The sequence below is a fragment of the Oikopleura dioica genome, chromosome 1, assembly GCF_907165135.1.
Source record: "Oikopleura dioica chromosome 1, OKI2018_I68_1.0, whole genome shotgun sequence".
In the NCBI taxonomy this organism is placed as follows: Eukaryota; Metazoa; Chordata; class Appendicularia; order Copelata; family Oikopleuridae; genus Oikopleura; species Oikopleura dioica.
In genome coordinates this window covers 7,905,665-7,932,192 of record NC_137291.1, presented here as the reverse complement: position 1 = coordinate 7,932,192, position 26,528 = coordinate 7,905,665, and the positions used below count along the sequence as shown (strand labels likewise).

Sequence of the window (26,528 nt, the reverse complement as noted above, 5' to 3'; positions counted from 1 at the left end):
TTTTTCATAAAATGTATTGCGTTTTTATGCAAATCTACGGCGCGTGTGGCGAGTAACAGGCTGGCTGATAACCGGTTTAGTTTATCGGCAAGGTGCTTTTCGCGTTCACTAGCGAGAGCTCTCCTGTTTCTTTAGAAGAAAATGACGACAATGGATTTACGGAAGGATCTGCTGATAGCCCTCTTTTGCGCTTCCAGGAAAATGGTTTTTCGATAGAGGGTAGAAGAAAAAAGAGATCTGAAAACCAAAAATAAGCGAAAAGGTGGCGAGTCAAAATTTAACCCACAGGCGCAGGGGTTGTTGCAAATTCGCTTAACCCGAATTAGCCACACGTTCGGAAACAAGCAATCTTTCTTTTGCTGACTTTTTTCGCGAGCTAATCGGGGACCGTAATTATTCGCAGAAGAAGGCGCTTCTTGTTTACGTTATTTTTTTTTGTCGCGGGATCCCTTTGTGAGCTTATTCCTGTCGACCTGTCCTCCGCTGGTTCCGGCTTGAGCAGCGATTCTAAACAGCCACAATTCGCCGATTTCACTGTCGACAAGCTTGTCAAAGTGGTGTCCCTGCAGCTTGGCGGCGACAAGTTCTCGATTTTCCGGTAAGAGCGGGATCTTGCAAATCATCATTTTGCTGAAATCGATAATGAAATTTGCGCCTGTTAGCGCATGTTGAACAGAATAATTTTCGAGGCAAGACGCAATTAACGAGAATTTAATTTCTATCAACATGCATTTGTTGCCAGAATTTCCACGTTTTCGTTCCTGAATTTCGAAATTCAAATACCTAAGGGTGTAGACATCGCTAAACCTGATTTTCGGGCACTTCTTTCTCCTAGATTTAACAGGCTGAGACCCTTATTTTCCAAAAAATACGGCTTTCTTACGTTAAATCTAAGGAAAAAGCCCGCTAAAACGATGTCTACCCCCTTAATTCGCCCATTTATCAAAATTCATGGTACCCACGTGAACAGATTAAAAATGATCAATTAGGCGAAATCAATTGAAATTCATTTGATGATTTCTGAAATTCAAGCCGCTAAATTGGCCGCGATAAAAGCTGCGATATTTGATAGACGTAAAAGTGATGAGTTAATTTTATCACTGCGGAAAAAACGTGGCTAGGTTTGAAATTTCCAAAAGCTTCAAAAATTGATGTTTATTTGAAAATACGAGGAAAAGGGATTATGCACCCAAGATTGACACTACTCCACCTGTTTCTAATCCTCGCTAGGCCCTCTCCCGTTCACAGAAATATTACACCACTCAGTTCGCCAGCTTTCGTTTTTACTCGATAGATAACTACCTCTTGGAGCACGTGGCTCTCAATTTTACGCCTCGAACATGATTCAGATGTTGCAAAAAAGGACAGCTAACTATATGGTATATTTTTCTAGTGAGCCTGAATACAAGTTTGGGCGAAATGAAAAAGAAGAACGAAAACAAATCGTAAGTAGTTATGCCTAAATATAATATAATATAATATAATATAATATAATATAATATAATATAATATAATATAATATAATATAATATAATATAATATAATATAATATAATATAATATAATATAATATAATATAATATAATATAATATAATATAATATAATATAATATAATATAATATAATATAATATAATATAATATAATATAATATAATATAATATAATATGAGCAACTTCAAGAAAAACCTCATTCCCCGGTCAGGTGGCCATTAGGTGTTTATTGAATCAACAAATCAGTTAAGTCCCTTCGACCAAGAAAAAGGGACTAAAAACCAAATTAGCGGGAGACAACTATCCGCGCCACGCTCAGATTCGACCTTTATTTTTCGGTTTTTCCATTTTTGACGGCTTCAAGGCTATTTATGGCCGGTCTATTCACGTTTGATGTGGGAAAGTGGACAGGATGTTTTCGCTGAGTCTGGACTTTCCATTGCTTCCAGAAAGGAGAGGGGAGGAATGACATAAGGGCGGACACGTAGCTTACAAGCACGGGCTTTATGAAAAAACAACAGTATTTTTACCCGACTTCCTGTTTCTTTTGGCGATTAGAAGCTTGCATAATATGACTGTATATAAAATAATCTGTCTGTCTTAAAGAATTTTAATTTTCTCAGACTGTAAATAATTTGCCATTTAGACTAGCACAGAACCAGATCGAAAAATGTTCCGAAAAGCTGTAATCTGGCTCTTACCAAAATCACCCTCGTGGTAAATTGAAAACTTGAAACTTGAAATTTCAAATTTCGTGGACATTGTTTACTCCAATTTTTGATTGAAAAAGGTCAATGAAAAAAGGAGCCTTGAAAATTGCAGGCTTGCGACTGTGTCTACCTAAAAAGCGCCTGTAATTTCATAAAGCCTATGAATATAAGCTCGCGCAGCTGAAACAGCAGGAAAGAAAAACTGACGTGAAGTGCCTTGCACCACCGTAAAAGCGGGTTTGATTGAAGCCACGTTGAACGAGGGTCGATAAGGAAACCCCGGAACGCAAAAGAAGCAGCAGCTGATCAATGAAAAAAACTCGGAGCTGGTATCTCTAGCACGTTGCAAGAATTAAGCAATTTTCGGTCATCTTTGGTTTTGAAATTCGGGAAAAATTTGAGACACGACATTTTCTTGAGTAAATAAAATTTGCATAGTGAGCACAGGTGGATACTGTCTTACTACTGCAGCTGGGCGGACGTTAGCCCATCCCTTTTTCACTGAAATTCGGTCATTTAAAATTTCAGGAAAAGGAAGAAATCTCAAACTTGTAAAATTAAGAATCCAGAGGTGTAATCGAAAAAAGGTCAATTAATCAGCGCTTAGATTTTTTGACAAAAGTCAAAGTGATCGCCGATCTGATTTTAGACTTTTTTTTCATGCAGGAAGGAAATTAACAAGCTTCCGGTTAATTTTGAGCAAATACAGGAGACTTGGCAGCAGTTCTAGTTGAATTATACGGTTGTTTCGTATTCACCGGTTTTTGAAATCGACTCGATGGTCATGAGAAAATTGCTTAATCAGTTTTCAATGAAATTGGGCGGATAATGATAAGACAAGCTGTTTCTAAGGACTAAGCCCTTGGAAAGAGCTGAATGAATCTGAGAATGAATAAGAAGTCGAGAAAATTGGACTTGGTTCAATGATGAATTGCGTTTCCGCTTTTCTTACGCTCAAATTCAATCAGTGATTGATTGCGCTGCGGCGGGGCTAAGTATTTTTTCTAGAGTAAATTTCGGCGGCCGCCGAATCGGTAACGCGAGAGCAGCTCGGCCCTCGTTTTCAGTGAACAAAGCCCGTCTGGCACCAGTAACGAGCCACAGGACTCCACTCTAGAACGCACCACCGAAACAACACGCCCCAAAAAGGATATTACATTTCCAGTTGCGCATTTTTTGGTCAGGTTAACTTTTGTATAGATTCGAGTTTTTATACATTTTCGCTTTTAATTTGCGGTTTAAATTTCTAGCTCTCATGTTCGTGGTAAATGTCCCTACCTTTGCTCGGCGACCTGTGTAGAAAACCTGAGTCAGGGTCTGATAGAGCTTCACTTGAAAGCCGCGTAGCGGCTTTTTAAATACGAAGCCGCGAAGCGGCTTCGCTAAAATAACCTTTCCAAACTGTTTTTAAAGTCCGTTTTGAAGCTCTTTCAGACCCCGACTCAGGTTTTCTAAACAGGCTGCCAAGCCCAGCTGTATGTAGAAAACTTGAGTCAGGGTCCTGGAAGAGCTTTGATAAAATTCACATGCCGGATAATAAAAAATAAAGACACTAATTTTAGAAAAAAAGAAGCAACGTTCTTGAGTAATTTTAAGGCGCTGCGTCGTCTCCTGCGCCCCTCGTCCAACTATGAGATCAGCGCAAAATTCAGAAGCTTACTCGCCGAGGCTGAGGATTTATGCGAGCTTTTAAACTTTCTACGCCAGGTTAGTCAAAATCCATTACCGCCGAAAATTCAAATTAGAACGGCGCCTTCTTTTCTTGCAAGAATTGCAGCTTATTTCTTTTAGATTCTAAAATCGAGTGCCGTAATCTTACTGTAAAATTGGATTACTGGTTAGTCTGTATATCTGTTAGATCAGAAATCTTCGCTTATTTTTCGTAGAGTAAGAATTTCTGTAGAATAATATTCGACTAATAAGGACATTTACGACCCCTAGCGAGAGAAAAAATAAGGGCGTCACTATGTTAATTTGAAAAAGTAAACCACCTAAAAAGTAATAAAATAATTTTTAAAATGGAGCCTTTCGATAAAGGATTATCTACAGTTTTTCGCTAAATTGACGACCTTGAAACATAAATTCGATAAGATTAACCTATCATGTTTTCATACACTTCACATGGTCGTGAAAAAAAACGTGCGTTCACTTTCGAATTTCTGACTTGGGAACCGATCCGCTGGGGAAACACAGATTAGTTTAGTTTTAAGGGTTTACGTTATCGGCAGAAACAAGCGGGCGGGTTTCTTCTTTTTGAAAAAAAGCAGGGAGGGGCAGTTGGCTCATTTGCCGCTTTCGTAATCGGCCTCTTTTTTGACATTAGAGTTTAAAGTTAAATCTGCCCTGAACAGTGTCTTCAGCGGACTTTCTCCAAGACTCATAATTTGCGAAAATCTTTTTTCATATTTTCTTTGCTCTTTTGAAAGTTCGAGCTGAGATCTAAGAAAGTCCAAGAAACAATAAAAATTCTTAAGGGATTCTAAAGAACCCGCTCCTCCTTGGCAAGTGGTGGGACCATTGAAATTGGTGCTTTCAAGTTGAGTGTTCTTCAGTTCCCTCAAACAAGGAAACTTCTTCCAAATTACCGCTGTTACTTTTTCTCCTCGTTAATTCAAAAAATCAGCAGAAGAAGAGACAAAAAAAAATCTCTTCCCTGGAATCGGTTAGATAAACAAATGCTTGATTGATCTGTTTTTCGGGAAATGAGTTCCCGCCCAAATTGGAACATTAGTTCTTGCCAAGCCATTATCATCCCGAAAATTGGTGCCCTTATGAGCACCTTCTAACTAGCTTAATTTGAGCTTGAGAGTTTCATGAGATTTTATGGAATTGCTTTTTTGTGACTCATTCTTTTCAACAAACGTGGTTGAAAAATGATTTGATTAAATAAGGGTGTCACTACATTAATCAAAAACCTGTCGAAAATTACGATAGGAAGATGATGAATGAGTCAGTGCTTTTCTACAAGAAATCCTAATTTACAGGATAAGGAAACCCTGCTTCTTGTTGCGGTCGGTCACGCTAGAAGTGCGTTCCAGCTCTGTCAAGCTAGTTGACAGATGTGTCTGGATTTAGGAGAAACCCGATTCCTCTGCCAGGCTGAACACGCCAGCCGGGAAGAAAGCACTTTCCACTTGAAAAAATCGACTTTCAATGGCGCCACCCGCTTTTTTAGACTCGTGATTACACGATTCTTTTTCAGCTGATTTTGCTTAAAAAATTGTTATGCAAATTTTTTTTAAAAAGGACCGTTTTTGAAATGAATAATGAATTTTGGGCCTCAATTGTGAACCTTTCTTTTGACAGATTTTCAAGTTGATAAAGCTTCTTTTTCAGATAAAGTCGAACAAAATTTCGACACTAGCGGGTTTCCTAGAGTTGGGAAACGTGGTTGGTGGTGGCTCCAAACATTTCGTCTCCGACTCAGCCGTGTTCGATCTGTTATATACTCGGGCTCAATTCACTGCGCCGGACGCGCTACAAAATTTCTTCAGCTTCGCCCTCGCGCAACCCCAACATTCCACATGGAAATAGGTTCTTACGAATTCTGCTGTTTTAATTTATCTTCTATTCGTTGACTCATTGCTAGAAATATTTTAATAGAAGTTAAATTAATAAAATTAAACAAATTTCAATGAAAAATTTTCAATTAATATTTTTTTGATTGCGTAAAAATTTTTTCGAAGAAATGAAATTTATTTTTCGTAAAAATGATAATTCTCGATTAACGGTGTACGAAATGCGGGAGAGGGCAGCTGGGCGGCCCCCGACCCGCAACGCGATTTTGGCCGATTTCCACCGTGGAAACACATGCTGAACTTTGCCAGGCGAAATGCCAGGAAAAGCAGCGAAAAGTGGAACCTTTTCTCAGATTCCTGTGATGACTCTGCTCGGCGCCAGTGCAAGCCAGAACATTTTTTTAAATTCATGATGAAACTCATTAAACTCTTATCATGAAAAATTATATTTTACAATTTTTCATAAAATTTGAAAAATGCAAAAAAGACGTCCTCATTCTCCTGAATTATACCGGTAAGTTTCAATTAGAACACATCTTCTCCAGGTCACAAAACCACGTGGTTGCCGAGTCTGCAGACTCAAAGGACCAAATCATATTTTGATAAAAGGAATCGGATCATCCGGCTCAGGCAACTTCGCTTTTTCTTTTATGCAATTTGAAAAGGGAAATCAATTTTTTGCTGAAGAAAAAAGCAAAATTTAAAAGTAAAAAATTTAGATTTGAACGGAGTATTCTGAATAAAACCGAATGGGTGTCTATGCTGAAGCGGGTTAGTTCTTACCGCAGTCATCTCCAGGTATCTACAAAAGAGCGGTCAGATTCCAGCGAAGCGCGGTTCATCCAGTCCCCGTTCTTGTTGTCAAGCCCACAAGAAAAGGGACCTCGTTTGATGTATTCTCAAAACATAAAGGGAAGGGGCCCGCATGCCTTTTGCGGCTCTCTATCGCAATTGAACATCAACGAATTCAATTGAAAAACACTGTATTAATACTTCCTTAATTCAACAAGTTATTATTTCCGGAGTATTCTCTCGAGACCGCCAGAAACGTATTAAAGAATTTACTACTACTAGTGGCTCTGGAATTCTGACTGCTTCGCTGTCCGAAGAAGGCGGTCCTTGCAGGGTTGTAATTTTACTTGAGGATTTTTCTGTTTTATTTGGGAAGACTCTCGAAGCGCTCTCGACGGAACTGCAGCAAGCGGAGCACCAGCAGCAGCACTCGAGCTTTGATAATTGCTCGGCGGAGCTCGTTCAACCTCTCAGACAACAGGTTCATCAAGCCTCTGATTATCCACTTGCTCGTGAAAAACAGAGTCAACGACAGGATAATTCCCACTTTTTTTTAGAATTAATTCGACAGGGCAGCAATTTGCTGCCGTGTTCAACCAAAAAAGTACTTTGCTTTTCAAAATGATTTCCATTGCCAATATTTCCAAATTTAAAAACTGACTGTTAGGCTGACAGTAATTTAGGCAAATGATGAAATTTCAATCGCTCGCATAGTCGACGCTGAAGTCACTCGATTTCGACTATCAGAAGGTAATGAAAGCCGCAGCAATTCTGAAATCAGCGATAAAAACCAGCCAGTGACGAGAATTTCAGAGCTCTGGAATGCTGCCCACTCCTCGGCTGCGAAGAAAATTGGAAAGCTTGCAGTCATGCATATGGAACGGGCGAAACTTTTCAAAGAAATATTTTATCTTTCGGAAATTTCAATTTGAAAAAGTGAAATCGAGTTTTATGCGACTTGGAGTTTGGACTTGCTCAATCGGTTCCCGGAGAGCAGCGGTAACATTTTGCGGATATTGAATTACTCGAGTTTATTTGGAGCCGAAAATTTTGTTTACCGAAAAATTGAATAACGGAAATTTAATATTTTCTTTCCTAAAAGGCCTAAATCAGCTTTTGCTCAATTTTGCGGTCTTTTCAGGGAAGAACTCGAAATTCTACCAATAGGAAAGCTGAAATTTTTTGATGGACCAATAGGATTCTTGATAGATCTGTCGAAAATTCTGATTGGCTGGCAACGACGAGAATCTAATTAGCTGAATTTGGCCAATCAAATTATCGATAAGATTTCAGCTTCTTATTGGTCAAAAATACGGAAACCTTAATGATAAAAAATATCTATAAAAAGATGCTTCAATTTATCGCGAAAATTGAAAATTGGCTGATCAACGAACCCAAGTGTCCTCTCAGCCACTCTGGCTCTGTTTTGATTGAATTTTTACGCCAGGCCGCACGCATAGTGTTCGTCTATCAAGTTCAAATAAGCTTAGATAAATGCAACTCGATGATGCTTTCTAAATTATAAAAACGATTATTTTGATTGGATCTGGCGGCGATCGGGCGGCAGAATAAACCCATCAAGCGAGAAGAGATTCGATTATTGCCAGTTTAAAATTTCTGTTAAGATGGCAGATCAGCGCTGGAAAATCTGCTTGTCGGAGTTAGCTACTTCCTCGAGAATGGCTTCAAGGGAACGCTTTTTGACGAGGTGAGACTCAAGTGGTGATAACGCGATGACTGATAAAGAAATCACCATTTCTAATGGATGCTTCTAGCAATCGCATTTAACGGGATCCTTGGAATCTGAACTGCAATGTATTGAGATCAGAGCTTGCAGGTAATGGAATATTTATTCACTTTATTACCAAATATATATAATTACAAATAAGTTATAAATAAGGTATTATAAATAAGGTCGAATAATCACAGGAAAAGTAATAAAGATGTTTATTTGAAAGTTTCTCTTATAAATCTCAGATTGAGCTACCATATCTATATATTTCTATTTGGATCAACTCACATGTGTATATTACGAGCAAAATGAAATGCCTAACCGAAGTAAAGTCTCATTTAAAAAAAAAAAAAAGAAAAAAGAAAAAAAAGATTTTTATTCCAGCAATTCACAGCAAAATGTCCCTTATGTCAGAAAAGTAATAAATTGGTCTTCCAACAAAGATTCTTCCAATTTGATTCATTTTAAGCAAAGTTTTTGTTATCAAGGTATTCCAAAATAAAGAACTTCTTTTTTATAAGGTTCAACAGCTGTTTTTAGGCCATATTTTTCAGATAAAAATCTCCTTATCTTCCGCTCTTTTAAGTTTAAACCGAACCATTTCAGGTTGATTTAATGTTTGAAAATCTTAAAAAGCTCTCCCTACAAAAATATCAGTTGACCACCAAGCTCTTAGATTTGGAAACGTGTCCGCAAGTGATGATCCTGACGGCTCTGGCGAATCCAATGTCGGCTTGCCTCAAGCTCAAAGCTTATTAGAGGTTAGATTTTTTGATGGGGAATGAAAACATGGGATTTCTTAGAACGACTGCGGCGAGTTTATTGAATGGGAGAAGGAGAACTTTGCGATGATTTTGAAGATTTCGTCCTTCAAGGAATCGAGGTCGAGACTAAAATGACGGTGATTTCTATTCTTAGTTTATGTTTTTTGCTTATTTTTGAGATTGAAAATTCTCCGGAATTTGTTGTTTTCTATGCAGGTGATTTTTGTTGCTTTTGGGCTTGGAGATCGTGAAGAAATTCGCTGTCAAGCTCAAGTGGCTGTCTCTAGAAAGTCTCCAGTCGGGACCTCGGAGGAGGAATGTTTTGAACAGATCAACACAGCTGCGCGACGGCGAGAACTTCTCTGCGCTGGAAAGGTATGTTGCAGCGAGTAAAGAGATCATCTCCGTTGCAGACGCCGGATTCGGTACTTCGATGCTAATGGGATCTTTTTAGACGTGCTGGATCGAGCCGGGGACCAGATTCGAAGGAGACCCGCAATTTTATTGTTCTGCTTCACAAACCGTCAAAACTAATGGCTTCGGTGTCTTTTTCTGCATGATTTTACTATTATCTTTTATTCAATAAATTATTTCTTTCCGTAACAACAACATACACAATTGGTACTTTTGTTAACATTTTGTAAGAGCAAGGATTTTAAAAAATTTTGAGAAGAAATCGAGTATCTAGGTTTCAAATTATCAGGTGACAATTCATTTCATTAAAGATTCCATTTGAAGCTTTCATTCTCCCATTCTTATACCGAGTAGAACAGCAGGTGCAATGGGTAGATAAAAACGCTCTCTTATGCCAGCAAATAAACAGTTGTTTATCAAAATTTTTATCTACCTCTCCCTTTTTAAATCATTTTCATAGAAAAAAAAATAAGTAATTGTCGATTTTTATTACGCAGATTTGGTAGGAACTTCGATTTTAGGAAGATGATGAACTCTTCGTTTCTTGGGCAGCGTAATCGCCGGGTCCTTCCAGTCGATGCTACAAAATTTATGAGAGTTCAACGAAGCCCCATGAGACCATAAACAAAATTTATTAGAGAAGCTCCAATAAAGCTACTAACTGATGGTGGATTTTACGAGTGTCGAGCGACGTGGTCGAGTTGCGTGTCCAAGACTCCTAAAATAAGGTTTTTTGGGGATTCTTGTTTTATTGAAATTACCCTAAATTCGCAAAGCCGTCGATATGCTTTCAGATGATCACGCTTTCAATCGATTCTTATTTCCAAAATTGATTTTAAATTCGTCGAAAGTGCGGGCTCGCGCTTTTCGGCGTGCTTAATAAATTCAGAAGGGTTGACTTTTCGCCTCTAGAATGCTTTGTTTGAACAGTCTAAATTTGAAAATATCGCGCTGGGCTCACTTTGCCCCGGCACGATACAAGTATTTTTAAACTGAATTTGGAGTTTAGTCTTCGCGCGCGCCAGCTCAAGAATAATAAAGACGCTAAAAAGGGTATGATTTTGGGCAGCCGCAAACACACTTTAATCCGCGCCCCTTCATGTTTTTTCTTCAGAAAAAGTTGCGTGAAAATTTCTAATTCTGTGAAGTTTTCTTTTTAAACTAATTTTCTTCGTAGAATCAAAATACTAGAACCGGTCCCTTGTAGCCAATTTTCCTGATCGTTTCTGTGTAAAAAGATATCGTCATCGCGTCTTTTAGGAGTTCAGCCAATAAGAAATTCGATTTCAGCCATTTAAGCCAATCAGAAAAGCTAATTTCAATGAATTTCGACCTTTTAGAAGCCATTTATGAAAGTTTGATTAGAATTTCTAATCCATCAAAATTGTATAATCGCTCCAAAAAAAAGACTGTTTACAAACACCTCCACCAAAAATGCGCTACCAAAAACCGTCACAATATTTGGCTTAGACGATTCAATAGTGAGAACTCCTTTACTTGATTTTCAGATCTTTCTCTCTGCTTGACGATTCTACTGATCACTGTTCTGTTGAAAACTTTCTGCTGTCAGGGGAGTTTTTGCGAGATCTTTTGAACGCGTGTTTAGGGGAAAATAAGGAGGAATAAAGGAAATTCAACCGGGAGAAGCTTCATCTGCCGTTATGAAATGAGTCGCTGCTAATAAAAAGAAAACACTGGTAATAAGTAAAGAATATTTTATTCAGGAAATTTAACTCTTCAAGTGAACAAATTTTTGATCTGCAATCGGCTTACCATCATTTCAATATTCTTGATTCATTTTATAAAATCACATTTTTCAACTTACTGAAGAAAGCTCCCTCACTCGCTCAATTTTACTGCTCAATTGATTTTTATTGTTTTGAGATCTTCTTGACCTTATTTGTTTGATCCTCTGTGAATCCACTTGAATCGTCATTACTAGCAGCCAGTGTAATGTAATGCTCCAGTGATGCAGTTTCTGGTAAGTGGAACAAGCCGTCACATAATTCTTGCATATCGCAAATTTATCACTTCCGCGTTCTGGAGCGGCTTGAGGTGTTCCGCTCGTCGAGTAGCAGCGGAAACTGGCACCTGACTCGCTTTAGAACTCTCTGGAGCTTCTTTTGCTGACTTTTTAGAAACACCAGTCTACAACAGTAACAGCAGTACCGAAAATGAGTAAGAACATGCGTGTCCTAGACTCATCATTCTTTATCAAAAGACAGCACTTCACCTACCGTATGGCCCATCATTATGATAAGCCACAGATAAGGCACCTCAAGCGGAAGATTTTGACACGCGCTGGATCCTGATTATACCTTTCAAAAATCGATTCTAGCGATGCATCTTTTGGAAGAAACGTACTTAATGGAGCCTAATTCATACCCTAACTTCTACTGTTCAGGGCCAGGAATTTAGTTATGAAAGCAACAATAATATTGACAGAATTTATTAAAATATTTTTAAAATATATGGAAGTCCATTCTTTGGTTCTTAATACGCTTTCGACTCATTTGAAAAACAATGAAATGAAATTTTAAGTAAAGCGGTGTATTTATGCCACTAGTGCATCTGCTTTTTCAAGGCAATGTGCCTCCAATCTCAGAGACACCTGACCTCAAAAAACAGCTGTTCAAACGATTTCATCGTATTAATTGACCATAAAATGGCTGTTTTTTCGTATTTTCAAAAAAAAAATAGAAAATTTCCTGCTTAAGAATTCTTCTATCTTGTCTAAAATGAATCTGAATGCCAAATACGAATATCTGTTGTTCTAGTGTCTGTAGTAAAATAAATGAAAATAACGCTATATTTGCTTGTCTTTCTGCTGAAATGTAGGCTGCTTATGCTTTCTCACGTTAACCCTTGGTATCACCTAAAGTTCCTGAGAGGCTAAGACTCGGTTCAACAAAGAAACCACAAATACACAGAGCTCAACTTGCCGCAGGTACCAAGAACATGGGGCCGCGCAGAAGCAAACTAAGGCGAATCTTAGAACACGCAAGGTGAAATCCTTTGTTTCTAGTTCTGACTCAGGAACATTTTTTTAGACGTGCACTCTTTGATGCTGGTGAAAACGGCGCGCAAAACATCAGGTGTATTTTTGGCCACAATAGCTTTATATAATTCGTATTATAACCAAAACCAGCGATTACTAATGAGCGGCCATTATATTTTCTTCAGCCGAAGATTTTGAGCCGATTATCGCTGCCAGTTACGAGCTCTTTTCCACGAAAATTTCAGCAAGAAAGTCGCTGTAAAACGCGAGTTAGCATATTTATAAATCTTACACGCGTGTTTAGCTACTCCTGTTAACATCTGTAACTAGCTTCTCTTTACAAATCCATGTCTCATTAGAACGGCAGCTGAGAGAAGAGAGATTTTTCCGGATGAAATCTGCATTTTGAGAATTAATTTAAGACCACTTGAAAATAAAAATATGCAAAGCTCATCAAATTTCAAGGACATTGGCGTGGATTTATTAGCGGAAATTATATTATTAAAGATTCGTAAATAATACATATTCATAAAGTCATATATGATATATCTTAGCAGTATATCGAAAGCTTGGAGAGTTAAATGCGTCATTTTGAAACATGGAAATATTATCAGAACAGATCAATTTCAATTTTAAAATGCTTTCCCGTAAAAGGACTACAAAAATAAGAGCGAAAGTCGTTTCATTTTGAAAAAAAAACTAGGAAAAACAACCCGATGTAGGTGGCTTTAAGGCTGTGGAACAGCTGTTTTTCCGTAGGCTAGCTGTTGAAATTTTCAGGAAACGGTATGAAAATTTGGCAAATATTATTTGCTCCATATTGCCTCAGGAACAAACCATTGATTATACGCATATAAGGTGGATGAAAATCAGTAATTTTCATCGTTCAAGATTTCTCAAAATGAAACAGCAATACAGTCACTTTTATCAAATTTGAACAGATTTTTCAACAAAAAAATAAGAGCTTGGCTTTAAAAAAAACTCGGATAGTTTTTTCAACTTCAAAATGAACCATTATCCTTTCCCTGATATGGTACCTTATACATAAAGATAAATAAATAAAATCTGAACTTGAAAATTTGCAATTTTGAAGTGATTATATCGATAATGAGCCCTGAGCTAACGAAAAAACCGCGATGCGGGTCTATTGTCTGAAACCTTCTGGTTTTAAGTGGTAAATAAGTTGTCCCGCGGTGGATAAGATTATCGAAATCAGGACACGAGCGAGAAGGGCATACGGAACGGAACACACCGACAAGCGGATTTCGGAAACTCCGGTTATCACAAATGATAAGCGACCTTCGCTTAACGCAGCGGGTCGCCACTCAGGAACGATATTTGTATATTTATATGTTTTCCAATTTTAAGGATCCTCTAAGCGGAACTCAGATAAAGGACTGCTGGCAGTTTGGAAATAAAGATTCGTTGTTTGGGGTCCGAATGATAAGAATACTCAGAATATTGAATCATGAGGATCGTTTTCGAACGTTTTCGTTTATTTAAAACATCATCACTGATGATTCATCAGGAAAACTAGAAACTGTTACGACAGTAAAAAGAAAGAAAACTAACTGATGATGTTTTAAATAAACGAAAACGTTCGAAAACGATCCTCATGATTCAATATTAACGAAGTCAATCTCAAAAATATAAATACTCAGAATATTATATTCTGCACTTGTGATTTATACATACAGTATCTTTTTGCGGTTAATCAAGCATGGCAGTTTTAAGGGCGTACTTAGCGATAAATCGTCTATCAAAAAAAATTGGGTTTTAGAAAATTATCGCTCTATTAAACGCGGATAGGCTTCTCCGAGGAGCTACAGTAACCTGCCAGTATTTTAAAAGGTGAAAGAAAGAAGTTCGAACATTTTGAGCTTCTTGTGAAAAATTCCAGCGCCGAACATTCAGATGTTCTAACAAAATCTGCTTGAAATGGAAATGTTCCCTTTTCTCAAGCCAAATGGAATTTTGCCGCCGCGCAACTGTTCTAAAAAAGTAGCTGTAAGTATTCCAGGCTGAAATTTTATAAGCCTCCTTGTTAAAAATTGCTCTTATGCGTGGAACGTTGATATTCGTTATCTTGTTATTTCCGTAGTGGTGGCATACCGCGAGATTGGACAAATACAAGGAGATAACTCTTTTTAGAGCACTGCTGCTGAATCTACCGTAATGCCACTGCCGATGGGTTGAGCTGATTGATCGAGCGGTTGAGCCTAAAGTACGCTCTTCGAGTTTCACGATGACAAATGAGAAGTTCCAATTCGCCAAATTTCTTATCTCAATCTTGTCTCCTTTTTGATGGAGCATTTTGCAAAGTGAAAATTTCAAAAAAAATAAATCATGGAATTTTTGGTGCAGATTTTCAGGCTGATGGAATTTCAATCAATTAAACAGTCTGAGAAACAAACTGATTTTCTATATTTTGGGTTTATTTTAAACAGATATGAACAGGGATATAAATTGACAGATTTGCGAAAACAACTATATATATAAACTACTATTATTTGTATTTTTGATTTTCATTTCATAAAATTTTTATCATGGTTTTTAATAGAACACTCAAAAATATACTGACATTATCAATCACATCTTTGATTCGGATTGCATTTTAAAATCTGATTTTTCAGTAAATGTGAAAATTTCCTCACAGCCCGTGCTTTTTATTCCTCGAACAGGTGCACTAGAAGTCGATAATCTGAAAAACATGAGGCCTCACAAGTTGACTTCACAGGTGCAGAAGAAATTGATACTTATACTTGGTATCTGCCCCTTAGCTTGAAGATACCCCTACAGTCTGCTAGCCATTAGTTCAATTTATCCCTTACTGAAAATGTTTCTAGACCCCCATCAATCTGCTCCCTCAAAGAATAAATCCCAAAGAACAAAAAAACCGCTCAAGTTGAACGTCTATCCTTTTGAAAGTGGGGGGTCTAATTTTCCGAGAAAAATTTATAGTACACAAGGTGCTATAAACTTTTCCCCCCTCCACGGACGATGCGTTTTTACGTCGTTGCCTCGTTAGCACCGTTCTGGGCGAGTTTACGAGGCATTTTTGTTTTGCTTTTACGATTTATAAAAGGGGCCGGTCCCAGAGTAAATGTACTCAAACAGAGATACCACATGAAACCTAATTTGAAAATAGCAAACAAGAAAGTCGAGAAATCGCGCAGAGAAAGAAAAAGACAGCAGAAAATATCTGGCAAAAACCAACTGGGAGAATTGGTGTTCGACTTTTTTCACATGAATTTTTACAGAAGTAGTACGTCGTTCCTCCAGTATGAGTTTTGCCAGCCAATCGCCCTTGAGTTAGATTTGGAGCACTTGAACTAGCGGAAATTCTTGAGAATCAGTCAACAACAATGTACAGAGCTAACAGTACTTACAATGTTCCTTCGAAATTCTCGCCTCTTTTTCTGACTACATCTATGCATAATTTCATCACAAAAATGCTGTTTCCTTGCTACCACCCTAAACGCTCGGCGGAATCTTCTTGCTCAACATACAGTGCTTAAAAGACAAGTTTGAGAAAAGATTATGCCGACTAGCCACGAATTTGCTTGTTGTTCGCTGTTCATTAGCAGCTCATTTGGGGATGGGAGGACGTGGGAGCAGTAAATAGGAAGGAAACGCGCAATTACCTGACGTACAGATATCAACCTCTTTCGACAAAAGTTCATCCAAAAATTTGCTGAAAATTTGCCGATTGCGATCTTGGGTCATCTTTTTTTACCACCGTAGTTTCGCTCGGTTAAAAAATATTCTTCCATTTTGATCGAAAAAGATTCGGTACTACTGGCATAAAGAATGATAAGGAAGTGTGTTACTGTGAGAGATATGAGCGAAGAAAAGCAATTTCTAAACTAACCGAATCTCTAAAAATCTAGGTTAAAGATTTTATAACCTAAAAAGAGCTTGAGAAGAATTCTTGAGGAGGACTTTTTTGGTATTAGAGGGCTCTAGTTTGCGATAATCATTCCGGTAATGGGCTCGAAAATGACGCTTCAACCACCCGCAGGATCGTCTTCTCTCGAGCAGAAATGACCGGTTCCACTGACCCCAAGAACATGCAACTCGAAAACACAATTACGTTATTTTCTAAGTCGGCGTTCACACCCCATCATCTTTATTCTTCTTCAATGAAACTTGTCTGGCAGCAAAATCGAAAGTTCTATCTTACCTTCCTGAAAAGATTTCGTTGCGTCATCTTATCCTTTCTACAAAACGCGCAAATATAAAAATCGTTACCTCTGTTTGATTTGAAGCAACGAAATTCAATAAAATCCTGATCATCTTTGTCGGAGTCTCATAACTCTTGGAAGAGACGTTTTTAAGAGATTGATAAAAACAGTAAAGATGAGCGATAAATTGGTCTGGAACGCATTGGTAGCGAGAGATAGAGAAGGAGGCATCGGACTTACAGAGGGAAAATTGCCCTGGAAGCTGTACAATGAGTGGCAGTAAGTTAAAATGAACCAAAAAAAGGTCGCCGTCAAAATACATTGCTATTTGATTTTTATGATTTTATGATTCAATAAATCCTCGATCAGCTGAAAATTTGAAGCAATTACGGCCGTAACGAATCGAAATTCGGGGGCAACGTTTTATGGCGTAAAACTGCGACTTAGGCTCGGAACGGCCTCGAACGGAAGTATTAATGACGCCGAAATAGGCGGTCTTGAGCTGGCACTCAAAAATTGAAGACCCCGGTGGAGACTCAACGTTGAGACTTGTATTCCGCGTAAAAGTACCCAAGCCACTAATTGCGCTCAATCCACATTCCAGGGACAATTCCTTCAGATGTCAAGCTTTCAAAATAATACCAGGACCATCGGAGTTCAAAACTTCCAAAAAATAATTACTCCGAAAGTTCCAGATAAAAATTAAAAATGACCTTTTATAATTCGTTTTTTGTCCTTGAAAAACATCCTTGATGAGAAACTCAAACACTCCCAAGAGCCGATATTTCCAAATCGTTTGATTTTGACGTTAAAACTCAGAATTAAGGAGGGTCCTTCATAAAATGAAATTTCACGAGGAGTTCCTTATCTTTGCTTGTGTGTTGTATTTTCTGTTAGTTGTAATTAGTCGTCACGTAAAAAACAGAATGAGCAGAGGGCTTGGACTGATAGACATGAATTCACCGAGCCATGCCGTCTGACTCTCTCTGACCTAACACGAAAGGCCGTTTCTTTCGAAAATTCGCAATAATTTCCAATTTTTATTTATACCTAAAAACTTCTAAAAACCTCTTTTATTCATTCTCTTTAGGTACTACTTGCGAATGCTGCACCACGAGCAAGGTAAACCTCAAATCCACTTCTTTTGCACCTCCCTTCTGTATATTACGCCATATTAGATAAGTTCATCCCCAGCGTTAATTTCTCAGAAGACTTTTCTTTTTCAAGTCAAAAATCAGCTCGATCATCATGTGTTTGTTTGGCGGCTTCTTAAGTATCTTGCGTAGTTAGACTCATCTACAACTGGCTCGGAATCTAGTGGGCTGTCTGACTGTCGGGGAGAGTGCGGGCTGACTGCGCTCTGGGCCCGAGAGACGTCCCTTTTTGAGGACGCGCTCTCGTGCTCTGGAGCGCCTACCATAGTACTCCCCCCTTGTTCAGAAAATTTTATTTGCAGTTGAAATCAAGGAAGAGTGAGAGTAAAATAAAATAAATGAACAGTTTCTTCTTTCTTCTGTATATAATAATAAGAATAAAGATTTTCAAGGAATAATAAATTTTGGAACAGTGTACTTAGGTGCTACTAGTGTTTCGTGTCGAAATTTCAGTACTTTAAAATTTGAACGATCGGAAAATTGGAAAAAAGGAGAAATGGAAAGATGAAAGATTGAAAATAGAAAATATACTGATAAGGAGCGAAAAAGGAGAAAAGGACGGCGGAGACGAATGCGCGCGCCGAAAGGAGAGTTTTGGAGGTGGAACTGATAAGGCGCCGCGCGCGCGTGAAAAGGAGAGATCTGGGGGGTCGTGGGAAAAGGAGAGTTGGGGGTCTGCAGAACGCCGCGCCGGCTGATAAGGAATACGCGCGGAAAGAGAGAGAGAGAGAGAGAAAGAGAGAGGGCAGTTTTAAACTGTTTTGGAATAAATTTTTTATTCTGTAATTATAATTTATTAGAGATTAATGTATTTACTTAAAGAGAATTTATTTTAGAGGGATAACAAAATGAATCTTCGTAAGAGGATCAAAATAAACTATGCGGAAAGGTAAAAATTATTATCTTATTTATAAATATATGGTCAGTTATTTCTAAATTCAATTTTGTTAATGATTGAAGCCTATTTTCTAAATTTAATTCTAGCACTGTATCAACTCTCGTCGCGAGTGAAGCGGGGCCCTTGGGAGAAAGTCACGACATCGTCCCTATGTAAAAATGCCTGTAAAATGAATAAATAATTATTTTTAAAGAAGCGGACCGCGCCTACCATAGTATCATCTAATAAGTATTTTTTTTGGATTTATGTTTACCAAGCTGTTGAGTAAGTGGTTAGGCTGAAATCAGAGGACGACGGCCATCTGCTTTCATCCATTACCCACTTTAGATATCGCCCCTCCCAAGCCGTAACTACCGCTCTGACACTCTCTTGGGAAGTAGTTACTGATGCAACAACAAAATCCAAAGTAAAACTTTCCCAGAGCCGGCTTTAGAAATCTTGTCTAAAAATATAAGGTACCATTATTTTGCTTCTTTTCTAAAAATGCTCTAAATAGATGAAGGCAGTTATTGAATAGTCCGTGACCTAACGGCTAATTCAAGTTTGTTTTAGAAGCTTGGGCTCTTTCTTGCCTAGTGATACCCGCAGAAACAGCGCAATACCAACGGGGAGCGTTCTGTTATTTTAATGTTTGCGGTTAGATTAGCGGTCCGTGCCTTGCCCGAATTCTGTTTTTTGTCTAATTCTGAACCCTAATGAAACCCGCTTCTGCCCCGATCCAACGAAATAAACTGATTGAAATAACATTTGATTTTTAGATGAGTTCTTGAAAAATGGGAAACGCACACTCTTGGTCGGTGGACCTAAAGGAACGGATATCGAATTCTTGCGGTTGACGCTATGGATGAACCCTCTCAAAGCGAGATTTATGGTCTCTGCTATTCTCAGGCTCTTTCGAAACATATTTCTTGGGGAGCATAATGATTACAGAATTCAAATTCGCTGCTTCTATTTACCGGAAGTTCCATTTTTACCATTTTGTTTACTGATTTCTCCAAGTGGATGCTATCTAACACGTTTGAAGAGAGCGGCGGATTCGCCTGAAATTCTTAATTTTTTAAGAATTCTCAAGTCTCCCCGCTGAGTGTTTAGCTTTCGCTGCCAGTGGCTTATTTTCGCGCCACTCGGCGTGTCAACCGGTTAAACTTGCCGGGGTGCGAGTTAGCGACAAGTCTTTTGTGGAACTTGTTCTATGCCCTTGCGCAGTTTTAATTTGACGTGTCGCTAGAAAATCATGACTTTAATGATGAATTATCATTTAATGAGGTTCATCTTTTTCGATATCCGACTTGAAAAGTCTTCAACGAATGCAGGAATAGGTCAAAATGCAATAAAAAGAACCTTCTTTCTAATGAATAGTAAACTTGCTACTCGTAATTAGTCAATATCCCCTTTATTAATTAGACAAATAACTGTCTCAAAGCGAGCCATTATTATGCATCAAACTCCCTTCCTCGGCGTAACAAATTACGTCTCGTGTTCTACTCCCAGTGGGTTCCGGGCACGTGAGGGTCGCATAAAAGAGGAAGTACGGAGCGCGATTTAATCACAAGTCGCAATCCTTCATCTTCGCTAAGTTTCATTACTTCGTTCTTCACGAAACTTTTTCGTCTTGGGCTTTTTCAATCTGAAGGATCAGTTCTTTGCTGCTTCACATTTTCTGTTTTGATTTAAAAGTTAAAGCGAGTTGAAAATTGCTCCTTTTCGCGAGAAGTTTTCAAGGGTAGTTTTAGATAACTGGAGGCTCTTCACGGCGGAGGTCAAAGCTCTTCCGCAGCTCTAGAACTTATCCAAGTGTACCTACGATCGTACCTGGAAGAGGGGATTATGACATGCCTAGTAATTTTGCGAGTCAATGGCAAAGAGGGATCAAGTTTTAACTAATCTAACTATGTTTTCTAATCGGGTTCGTAACAGAAGAGAAACATATTGACCTAGAAACCAGGACAGATGGATTCCACAAAGCCGGAGGATTTTACTGGGCAGTCATCTCCAAATCACTCAAGCAGACTCCAGAGGTAATACCCTTAATGCTCTAAGCACGCATTTCAAGTGCACATAAGACCAGCCCATCTCGAAAAGCACGTTGAGAAATTAGAGCTTTTCTAGCTAAGGAAATTCGAAAATTCAACTCTGGAGCTCCTCATTTTGTTCTGTTCATCTTCATAAAAACAGTGTACACACTGATAAGAGAAAATGTGAGCAGAGAGAGGCGATTTTCTGGCAGTTAGACTTTCTGGCAGTTAGACTTTCTGGCAAAGGCGATTTTCTGGCACTGCCAGAAAATCTTATATGCCAGAAAATCTAATTTCCAGAAAATCGCCTCTTTTGATTTTGAATCTACAGTTAGTGATCCTTGAAGGTAAAAAAAGGAGAGGGTTTTCGACAGTACCACCAATGTTTTCTTACACGTTTTATAAAAATTCATTGACAAAAGCCACTTTTGACCCATTTATTCAAGATTATTGGCTGTAGATGAATTACCATAAGAATTTTTCGGCCGAAAAAATTTTTGAGATAAGAACATATTCTGAAAGCCCAAGTCAAAATTAGTCGATTCCCAAATTTCTAGGGCTCAATGACGTCATTATGACGTCATTTATGATGAATAAATGTCCGAAAAGGCTCCAAATTCATGAGACTTTGGAACGCTTTTTGAGGCGGTTTTTGCTGGAAATAGATTTTTCGATTGATGGCATGTTGTTCGCCATCAAAAACTACGTAGGGACCCGAGGTTTATTTTTCGAACCGACCGGTTTCAAAAATTGAACCGGTCGGTAATGGTTGATATTCAATGGTTTGATCCCGGGTCCCTACGTAGTTTTTCATGGAAAATCCAAATCCGTCGAGAAAGATAAAATTAAAAACGTTTTCGGCTCGAAAAAGCGTTCCAAAGACAAAATTTTCAAATCAGCCCGATGACGTCATAATGACGTCATCTGACCCTAGAATTTGGTGATTCTGTATAACTTTTACGGGCTTTCAGAATATACCAATATCTCAAAAAAATTTTTTGCCCGAAAAATTCTTATGGTAATTCATCTGTAGCAAACATAAATCAGCTTCTTCCGGGAATTTTTGTGTTAACCCGTTAACAGGGTGGTCGATTTTGCCTACGCTTTTGCCTGTCTGTGATTGAGTGAAATCATGGATCCATGCATACGATTTGCTACTCATTTCCACGCGTGGCCGTGAGACAGCCACGCGCCTGTTAACGGGTTAATAACCCGGTGTTATTTGCATCTGATTTCAAGTACTTGGTCACAGTGGGCACCCACTGAGATAATGGCGCACGCTCATGCTTTTCGAAACTGAACTTGTTATAAAACTCTCCTGAAAATTCTTCCTCAGAAGGTGGTGTAATCGGTGTCATTTTCAATTTTTTTATCCGATTTTTCTTCCTCATCATTCTCCATTTTCTCAAAAAAATCAAAATCTAACTTTTCAGCTGCCTGTGAACCCGTTTGTCACTCCGAAAACAGCAAGAAATTTCAATTCCCATTTTAGCGCAGAAATCTCAATTCCCAATTCGTAGTCTTTTTTAGCGCCCTGAATAGTCGGCTTTTAGATCAAACGCTCCCGTCGAAAGGTGCAAACTCCTGCTGAAACTGCTCCGAAATGAAATTTGTGTGATAATCACCAGTTTTCGAATTTATAAAAAGATTTTATTAAAAAGAGTTTCTTGCAGAATTTCAAATAATATCCAGCCTATAAAGGCGATTTCACCACCTGAGGAAGAATTTTCTAGAGAGTTTTATAACAAGTTCAATTTCATAAAGCATTAGCGTGCGCCATTATCTCAGTGGGTGCCCACTGTGACCAAGTACTCGAAATCAGATGCAAATAACACCGGCTGATTAAGGCTATAACCTCTCTTTTTGCCTCTCTGGACAACGGACTTCCCTTGATCGATTTCAAAAATTAAAAAGGCTTATATACTCAAAATCTATCGTAGATTTGAGAAATGCGATCAAAAATTATTTTTTCTTTCGAAATTTCGTTTTTACGATCATTTAAAAAACGCCATTCGGTTTTCCGAAGAATTTTACCATTACAGAGGTAGATTTTTTTCGATCAATAAATAGATTAAAGCCTTCTCTACAATCCCTATGGAAAAAATTCTCGATATCTCTTCAAATTTTCACTCTAGGGCCATGTTAGTGCTGGCACCTGAGGATAAAAATGCGCGTGGACGCGCTGCGCGGAGTGCTATCCTCCAGGCCAGAAAGAGAGCGCTGTTGGCGAGCGTGTGAGTCAAGCGATTCATCGCGCTCTGATTGGCTGCGCGGAGCTCAAGCGTCAGTCTATAAACAAAAGAGTTTTAAAAGAAGAGAGAACTATAATCCTAATTTGGACAATTTCTTATTATTTTTTCCATAGGGATCATAGAATATGCCCTACTTAATATAATTATCGGATTTATTCTACCTCAGAACTTCCAGTTTTGCCGGAAAACCGAATGGCGATTTTTGAATGATCCTAGGGCAAAAAATTACCGATGAAAAATATTTTTTGGTTGCATTTTTGAATTCTTTAGGAGAAAACAACTATGTATGCCTTTTAAATTTTTGAAATCGACCAAGGGAAGTCCATTTTCCAGAGAGTCCAAAAGAGAGGTTATAGCCTTAACACAAAAATTCCCGGAAGAAGCTGATTTATGTTTGCTACAGCCAATAATCTTAAAAAAAAAATGGATCAAACGTGGCTTTTGTCAATGAATTTAAAAAAATAACGTGTAAGAAAAAATTGGTGGTACTGTCGAAAACCCTCTCCGTTTTTTTTACCTTCTAGGATCATTAACTGTAGATTCAAAATCAAAAGAGGCGATTTTCTGGCAGTGAGACTTTCTGGCAGTTAGACTTTCTGGCAAAGGCGATTTTCTGGAAGTTAGATTTTCTGGCAGTGCCAGAAAATCGCCTTTGCCAGAAAGTCTAACTGCCAGAAAATCTAACTGCCAGAAAATCGCCTCTCTCATGTGAGCAAGGTCGAATCTTTTCTTATCACAGACGTGAACAGGTTCATGGTCGTGATAAGCTTAGTTTTGAACCTGGAATTTTCAACCACAAAAAGCTGGGCAATTTCGGTCCAATCGGAAATAGAGAACATTCAATTGAACAAGATTAAGGTCCTTCGTTATTAACAACAAGTACAAGCTTGTAACTGCCTGCTATTACCAAAGTTGAGATCTTTGGATAAGCTTAATCTTTTTGTAATCCTTTTCCGTGAATTTCTTTAAGATATTCAGTAAAAATACCAGTAGTTGGTTCTCAGTATTCAATAAAGCTGCGTAATCACCGTAAATGGCCATCTTGTATGAATATTCCTGTGCATTACAAAAGTCGATTTTCCATGTCGTGGGGCACTTCTACACCGGAAGGGGGTTCTCCCGAGCCCACTCGGGATCCAAAAACTAGGCGCCTTAAAGAACTATCTATTTTTGTGATGCAACACTCGGAGCATCCAATCTACGAGTAGCTTAAATTCTTCGCCTTCTGTAACGACATGAGAAATTGACGTCAAGACATGTGACAGCGAATCTTTCCAAACTCGCGCTGGAATTTGCGCATTAGAAAATTACCCCTATCGCTTGATGCCTTCCGCCCTTTTTCTCAGTTTTCTTCCTTTCCGGACTCATAGGATCATTATGTCACGAAGGTGCATGAGTCAGAAAAGCCTGACAATAAATTATAGGGCGCAGATTTTCTGTCCGGCGATTATAGCATGGATGAGCTGGACAAATGGATGAATTCGGAAGAATGGAGGCCGAAAATTGGAAGAGTTATTATTCTTGGAGGAGTTCCGTCATGTGGGTTTGACAGAATATAAAGCTTTCCTTAATTTTTAATGTTGAAATTACCGCATAGAAAATCTTAAGAAGACTAGTCATTTAAAAACCCGACTCGTTTTCAAAATTTACCGCCCGAAATTCATGTTATCTCGCTTTCCCATAAATAAGTAAGGAACACGGATAGCTCGGTTCGCGCAGTAAATAGCTCATCCGGGATTTCGTTGATACTCGGTCGCGAAAAAGAGCGACCAGGTGTTTCGTCGACCGTCAAACCCGCTGCGAAGATGTATAATTTGCTGATGACGCTGCCGTTCCCATCCAGGTAATTTCAACCTTTTCGCCTTATACTAATGTGAGCAGTGCTAATTAGGGGCAAATTATTTCATTCGAAAGTTTCAACCCACCGCTCTTTCGCGTTTCTGGTTCTGCAGAAATTGCTATTTACTGCACTAATTTGCACATAAACACCAATAGCAATCAATGATTAGCGAAATCCCTAAAGTGATGACAGGAACATTTCAAAATAAAAAAAATCAACTGACCCTTCCGTTGCCAAGGGGCCACTGGATAGGTCAGCTCTGGACTCCACAAGCTAATTATCTTGTAAACATAAATCCCCGTTTTCCTCCCCCACGTTTGATAAACAATATTGGACACTTGTCAGGATTTTATCAGAAAATGATATTACATTTTCTTCGACATCAAACGTTAATCAATGTGACATTGACAATGTCAAATCGAAGACATATTCTCTTTTCGCTCGAAGATTTTGCAATAATATCCAAATTTGAACCTGACAGTGCTTTTTCAGGTACTTCATGACTGTGATCGACCACGACTTCAAAGCAGACAGAAAGATCGACCAGTTGGACATGTCCAAGTGGAAGCGGTAAGTGAGATTCTCTTTTTTCTCGCCGCCAGAGCCTCAATCCATCCGTTTTGAAATATTCTAGCGTTCCTACTGAGTCAATCAAGGATCTTCCCGTTCTAGTTGGGCCACAACGTGAAGTCGACCAAATCAGGAACATGTTGATTTCATTTCTTTTTTGTCTAGTTATTTCGCTATCTTTCCTTTACAACTCAGTTGGCGTGTTCTCGAGGGCCAGCTTGTTTCCTATAAGAATCTATTTCAATTCCTGAAGAAACTGATTTTCGAAATTTTTAAAAATGAAAATGAGCTTGCTTCAAAAAAGCTTGATTACATAACAGACGGTTAGAATCACCAAATTGGGCGAGGGTGACCTTCTTGAGGCTCTTCTGAAAAAATGGCATCGTGAAAGGCTTAGTTCCGGGTTGAACAAAAGTCAGCTTAGCCGGAACCCTTTTGGGTCCCTGGGCGTCGCCTCAACGACTCCGCAATCTGTAGTGATGCATATCTTCGAATTTTTTTCGCCAAAATTTCGAGAAACTGACGGAAGCGCAGCTGACTCCACCGTTCACGAAATTTTGCATTTTTATCTTGTCCAGCCTGGGAAAATCCAACGTAAACGAACGTTACATAAATGAATTTAAAGACATCTGTAAATAACAACTAAAATAATTTCGAGAGATCAAGAAACGGGGGATCTTTTAATGTCGAAATAAAAAACCTTAGAAATATATTCCTATGAATTTTCCGTTCCCGAACGACGTGAAGGATCATCCCATTTTAAGCCTTCGAAGAGATCGTGTTTCCAGAGCACATGTCTGAAATCATGATTGCACCATAAAATGATGAAAGCTAATCAACAATCGAATCCTCTCGAAAACATAGAATCGGCTCTTGAAGAGGCTCTTTTCCGGTGCAGAGATAAGGACCGGAACAGGTGTTGGCGACAAGTCCTTCGAAATGCATTAGGAAAATGGCCGAGATGGCGAAATAATTTCAGACCTCGAAAGGTTACATAACGTAACTAGTTGCTATAACAAGCTGGCGCTTTTGCACAAATATAAAGAACCAGTTTTATCAACATTGAAACTGAGCGGCAAAGAAGTTAGCTACGAAGTGCACGTGTACGTCAACCACTGAAGAAGCATTGAAAAAACACTCCCTTCGCTTTCTATTCTTGTTCCTTTTGTTGCTTCTGTCTGATGATATTTTTTCAA

General features: G+C 38.5%; 3 protein-coding genes and 2 long non-coding RNA genes across 5 annotated transcripts; 4 read left to right on the top strand and 1 right to left on the bottom strand.

The window, feature by feature from the left end:
• The first annotated feature begins 1,381 nt into the window (after positions 1 to 1,381).
• Positions 1,382 to 5,730, top strand: LOC145695368 (uncharacterized). The gene is made up of 3 exons (XR_014133702.1): positions 1,382 to 1,445; positions 3,798 to 3,908; positions 5,538 to 5,730. It is a non-coding gene; the product is annotated as an uncharacterized LOC145695368 (long non-coding RNA).
• A 479-nt stretch (positions 5,731 to 6,209) lies between these two features.
• On the top strand, positions 6,210 to 9,566 carry LOC145711133 (uncharacterized). The gene is made up of 10 exons (XM_081788862.1): positions 6,210 to 6,233; positions 6,439 to 6,517; positions 6,864 to 6,992; positions 7,195 to 7,261; positions 7,325 to 7,510; positions 8,137 to 8,219; positions 8,287 to 8,348; positions 8,920 to 9,004; positions 9,047 to 9,382; positions 9,462 to 9,566. The coding sequence occupies exons 2-5, from the start codon at positions 6,479 to 6,481 to the stop codon at positions 7,441 to 7,443; spliced, it is 354 nt and encodes a 117-aa protein (XP_081644988.1). The 5' UTR covers positions 6,210 to 6,233; positions 6,439 to 6,478; the 3' UTR covers positions 7,444 to 7,510; positions 8,137 to 8,219; positions 8,287 to 8,348; positions 8,920 to 9,004; positions 9,047 to 9,382; positions 9,462 to 9,566.
• Positions 9,567 to 9,905: 339 nt separating this feature from the next.
• Positions 9,906 to 10,284, bottom strand: LOC145695318 (uncharacterized). The gene is made up of 3 exons (XR_014133691.1): positions 10,183 to 10,284; positions 10,084 to 10,139; positions 9,906 to 10,001 (listed from the first exon to the last, which is right to left on the bottom strand). It is a non-coding gene; the product is annotated as an uncharacterized LOC145695318 (long non-coding RNA).
• Positions 10,285 to 16,635: 6,351 nt separating this feature from the next.
• Positions 16,636 to 19,799, top strand: LOC145711911 (uncharacterized). The gene is made up of 4 exons (XM_081789601.1): positions 16,636 to 16,882; positions 17,694 to 17,725; positions 19,414 to 19,543; positions 19,748 to 19,799. The coding sequence occupies exons 1-4, from the start codon at positions 16,779 to 16,781 to the stop codon at positions 19,797 to 19,799; spliced, it is 318 nt and encodes a 105-aa protein (XP_081645727.1). The 5' UTR covers positions 16,636 to 16,778.
• Positions 19,800 to 20,598: 799 nt separating this feature from the next.
• Positions 20,599 to 26,451, top strand: LOC145711910 (uncharacterized). The gene is made up of 6 exons (XM_081789599.1): positions 20,599 to 20,673; positions 24,347 to 24,457; positions 24,728 to 24,765; positions 25,255 to 25,332; positions 25,397 to 25,471; positions 26,340 to 26,451. Exons 2-6 carry the CDS (start codon positions 24,377 to 24,379, stop codon positions 26,449 to 26,451), a joined length of 384 nt encoding a protein of 127 aa, XP_081645725.1. The 5' UTR covers positions 20,599 to 20,673; positions 24,347 to 24,376.
• The last annotated feature ends 77 nt before the right edge of the window (positions 26,452 to 26,528 follow it).